The sequence below is a fragment of the Fonticula alba genome, assembly GCF_000388065.1.
Source record: "Fonticula alba strain ATCC 38817 unplaced genomic scaffold supercont2.1, whole genome shotgun sequence".
NCBI lineage: Eukaryota > Rotosphaerida > Fonticulaceae > Fonticula > Fonticula alba.
This window is the reverse complement of record NW_009242971.1, coordinates 1,758,573-1,762,894: the sequence shown is the minus strand read 5'-3', so window position 1 is coordinate 1,762,894 and position 4,322 is coordinate 1,758,573. Positions and strand designations below refer to the sequence as shown.

At 65.9% G+C, this 4,322-nt stretch overlaps 1 protein-coding gene across 1 annotated transcript; it reads right to left on the bottom strand.

Annotated features, from left to right (window-relative positions):
• Positions 1-973: 973 nt before the first annotated feature.
• Positions 974-3,923, bottom strand: H696_00391 (60S ribosomal protein L3). The gene is made up of 2 exons (XM_009494239.1): positions 3,833-3,923; positions 974-3,147 (listed from the first exon to the last, which is right to left on the bottom strand). Exons 1-2 carry the CDS (start codon positions 3,905-3,907, stop codon positions 1,966-1,968), a joined length of 1,257 nt encoding a protein of 418 aa, XP_009492514.1. The 5' UTR covers positions 3,908-3,923; the 3' UTR covers positions 974-1,965.
• Positions 3,924-4,322: the final 399 nt, after the last annotated feature.

The following is a 4,322-nucleotide window of genomic DNA, read 5'->3' as shown; positions in this document are numbered from 1 at the left end:
ATCCTTTTCAAAAGTGCTCGGGCGCAACGACTCCGATCGCGACCGGGGGCTGGCCAAATAGCCCCCTCTTTCGAGGAAACAGCCACATACCGGACGCATTCCCCCACCAGCTTCCTGTGCGACGAGGCTCCGCCGGCCTTCGGCACTTCAACACCACGCACACGTGGAGATCGGGAGAAGCACACAGGATACCCATCGGCGGGGGCGGAGGGCATGGCATCATACTGGCGCCTCTGGCCTCACTCCCTGTCCATCCACCCGCAGGCTGCCCCCCCCCCCCCCCGGGGGGGAAGAAGGTTTGAAAGGGCGCCCACCCCCCCCCCCCTCCCCCCCCCCCCCCCCGGCGGCCCCCCCCCCCCCCGGGGGGGAAGAAGCTTGAAAGGTCGCAACCCGCTGTCTCGATGCACCCAACACCCAAAGTGCTGCCCCCATCAGCTCTACATTTCCGCGGATGGCGAGCTCACACGTGCACGCGAGAAAGCCAGAGCCGGGTGAAAAGCCAGGGCGAGAGCACACCCGGGGTCTAGACCGCGCAGCCGCGACCTTGACTGGAGACCGGCTCTGATCCTGATTAGCATCGCAAATCCAGCAGCGCATGTGCTGATGAAGTAAGAACGTCCACCTCTCTCTGCCTCCGGTCCCATGAGGTGGAAGCCCGGCTCTCGAGCGCAGGCACGCGCGCGAGCCGAGCATGAAAAGGGATGAACACCCGCCGGCCGGCATGTTCTGCCCGTCGCGCAGGGCACCGCACGATCGGCCCCTGGGTGAATTGATTGTGGAGTTGACTCACTCTGAAATAGGTGGACATGTGATGAGCACGGCACGTGAACCTGGGCGTCGCGTGTGATGACGAGATTTGGCGGGCCGGCCGCCACCGCCCTGGCTCCCTGGCGCGAGACGGCGCGGCGCCCCTAAAAAAAAAAAGGAAGGATGGCCCGGCTGCGGACGCCTGTTTCGCGCGCGCGCCCGGTCCCCAGGGCGCTGCACCGAGAGAACGAGGCAAAGAGCTCCAGGGGCCCAGCCCCGGAGGAGGAAACATGGTCCACCCCGCCCCCTCCCCCCGCAAGATGGAAAAGCGCCCCTCGCAAGCATGGGCTGCTCGCTGTCCCCCTGGCGAAGGTGCAAATCTCCACGGTCGGGCCTATCCCCAACCTCCGCGCACCGCAGCGCAAACACAGGAACCCCTGCCCGGCTCCATGGCCCACACACACACACACACCACAGGTCACCGTTCCAGGACTGAGGAGACTGCTCCCCTCCCCGCCCGACCTGCCACCAGGGAGCCCAGCCATGGCCCCGGCACGGGCCGGGAGGGGAGGGAGAGGACAGACGCGGACAAGCGCGGACTGGAGTAGGGACACACATACACACGGGCCGGAGAGAGTCCCCCCCGGCGCAAGAGGGAGAGGAGATTCGTGAGAAAATAAAGGGTTTATTGTTCTAGCGTGGACGACATCATCATCATCGGAGCCCGACAGAAGGAGGAGGAGGAAAGACAACCGACCACCAGAGGGAGGAAGGGAGGACAACAGCGACACCCCGCTGCGCGCACATGCGGGGACATGCACACAGAGAGTGCCACAGAGCCAGGCCCTGCCGCCCCGCACACCCCGGCCGCGCCCCTGCACAGAGACGGGGGAGGGAGGAGGGGGTGGTGACCGGCGCCAGATGGCCGCCACCGCCAAAAAAGGGCGGGCGAAGGACGGCGACCAAGAGAGCAACAGCCACGGACGGAGGGGCAGCGAAACAGCACCACGCGCTTCCATCACGCCGGCGGTGACACCATCGAGCAAGCCGCCGCCGCCGCCGCCGCCTCCGCCCCCATCGTCACCGGACGAGAGGAGCAGGGGGAGGAGGAGGAGGAGGAGGAGCAGCACCAGCAGCGACGAGGGCCACCGGCCGGCGGGGGAGAGCAACAAAGGAGAGCGCGCCTCCATGCCGGCCGCGACAGCAGCCACCACTCGCTTAGAAGTCCTTCTTGAGCTTGCCCATGAAGGACTGCTTCTCCTCGAGGGTCTGGAAACGGCCGTGACCGAACTTCGAAGAGGTATCGATGAACTTGAGGGTGACCTTCTCCAGAGCAGAGCGCTTGGTGTGGGTGATAAGAGACTTGCGCAGGGTGAGCACGCGCTTCTTGACACCGACGCAGCAGCCCTTGATCATGAGGAAGTCCTGGTTGACGACACCGTAGTGGGGGAAGCCACCCATGGGGGTGATGGACTTCTCGGTGAGATCGTACTCGGTACCGGCGTTGTTGAAGACGGTCTTGCCATCGACGGTGTGGATGCCCTTGCCGACGCGGTAGATCTTCTTGTTCATCTCAGTGCGGTGGTAGTAACCGAGCTGACCGGCACGAGCGACGGTGTGCTCGAGGCGGGCCGGGTGCCAGGCACCAACACAAGCGACCTTGCGCAGACCACGGTGAGTCTTGCGCGGCAGGCGCTCAACACCCCAGCGCTTGACGACACCCTGGGTACCCTTACCCTTGGTGACACCGATGACGTCGATCATCTCATCCTGAGCGAAGACCTGGTCGACGCTGATGGACTTCTCGAAGGACTGCAGGGCGAAGTTGACCTTGTCGTCGGTGGAGCCACCGTTGACCTGGATCTCCATCAGGTGGGCCTTCTTCTGGCCGAGCTTGAGCAGATCCATCTGGGTGTGGGCGAGGACACGGACGATGGTGGCGTACTTGCGGATGCGGCTGACGTCACGGTCGATGGCCTTCTTGCCCTTCTGGTACTTGGCGGAGTACTTGGTGAAAGCCTTCTTCTTGGAGCTGTACCAGTTCTTGTAGAAGCGGCGCTTGACCTGGTCGGACAGGTGCTCGGCCCAGACGGTGGTCAGGGCGCGCAGACCACGGGGGGTCTCGATGTAGCCGACAACACCGACGACAACCATGGGGGGAGTCTCGATGATGGTGACGGCCTCGACGACCTCGCGCTTGTGCATCTTGGAGCCCGGGCGGTCGAGGTCACGGACGACGTGGGTCATGCCGGCCTTGAAACCGAGGAAAGCGGTCAGGTGGCAGGGCTTGGTCTTGTCGTCCTTGGGGAAGGCCTTGCACTTACCGCGGTGGCGGGAAGAGCGCTTGCGGGGCTTGAAGCCCATAGAGCCATGGCGGGGAGCCTCGAACTTGCGGTGAGACTAGGCACACACAGGCACACACAGGCACACAAGAAGAAGCATGAGCAGAGGCGGGGGAGGAGCAGGCGCGAGTTAGTGGGAGGGGATCCGGCATGCATGTGAGGGGAGATGGGACGAACGCCGGGGGGGGGAGAAAGAGAGGAACACCACCAGGGAGGCACTCATGCCGGCGCGACGGCGGCGGCAGCAGGAGCAGACAACAGAGAGGCGAGCACGATGCGCGGCACACATCGGATGCATGAATTGCATTTCACATCCGACGACATCCGAGACATGGCGAGAAGGGGGAGAAAACCCGACGCGCTGTCAACCGGAGCAGAGCGGTGTGCCGCGTGTGCGTGCGCTCGACCGGCCCGAGACCAAGTCGGTCGGCCGGCCGAGCGAGGACAGGCACCCCTCGCCGAGGGGAGGTCCAGGCACAGCGTGCGTCCACGCGCACACGCTCGTGACGGGGGGGGAGAAGCCCAAGCACGAGGGACGCGCGGCCGCCGCATCGATAGAGGAGAGGGGACAAGGGGAGACAGCGAGGGACCAGACTGCACGGAGTCTCTGCCTGTCGCTGCTGCTGCTGCTGCTGCTCTTGCTGCCGTCGCGCGGGGGGAGAGGCCACAGAGGCGAGGGGGTGGGGGGGGGGTGGGGGGGGGGGGGGCAGGGAGAGGAGAGGGAGGAGGCAAAGAAAACTTACCATCTCGATTCGACTGCGATTCGGAATGAAAACAAACTCAAAGCGCAAACGGAAGAGGGAGACAGCCTGGGGCATCGGACACCACACTGGCTCCACATCAAGGCACCCTCCTCGTCCCTGGGAGTTCTGCGCCCGCTCCGCACACACACACACCCCCTCCGCCCCCCCCCCCCGGAGGAGGGCCGGGCGAGCCTGGGGGGAAACGGGGGGGGGGGGGCCACGAGCCCATGCCCTCTGCGCCCCCGCCAGGCGCGCGCCCGGCGCCAAGAGGCCGGCGCACAAGACCACCCCCCTCTCCCCCTCTCCCGGGGGCGGGCCACCAGCCGCGCGCCGCGCACACGCACACGCGCACACACGGCACCCGCTCCCAGGACGACGGCTCGGCCTCGCGAGAGGAAGAACCCTCGCCCTTGCCCCTGGTTGGACATTGTGTACAACTCCCAACCGGACGCAGGGGCACACATCCCCTGCCCTCCCCCCCCCCCCCCCC

What these genes read in the sequence shown, in the direction of transcription:
- H696_00391 (XM_009494239.1), bottom strand. Translation starts at nt 3,907, where the DNA reads ATGCCCCAGGCTGTCTCCCTCTTCCGTTTGCGCTTTGAGTTTGTTTTC. An exon ending in ATCGCAGTCGAATCGAGATG is followed by an intron (nt 3,148 to 3,832) that starts GTAAGTTTTCTT and finishes GTGTGTGCCTAG; the next exon opens with TCTCACCGCAAGTTCGAGGC.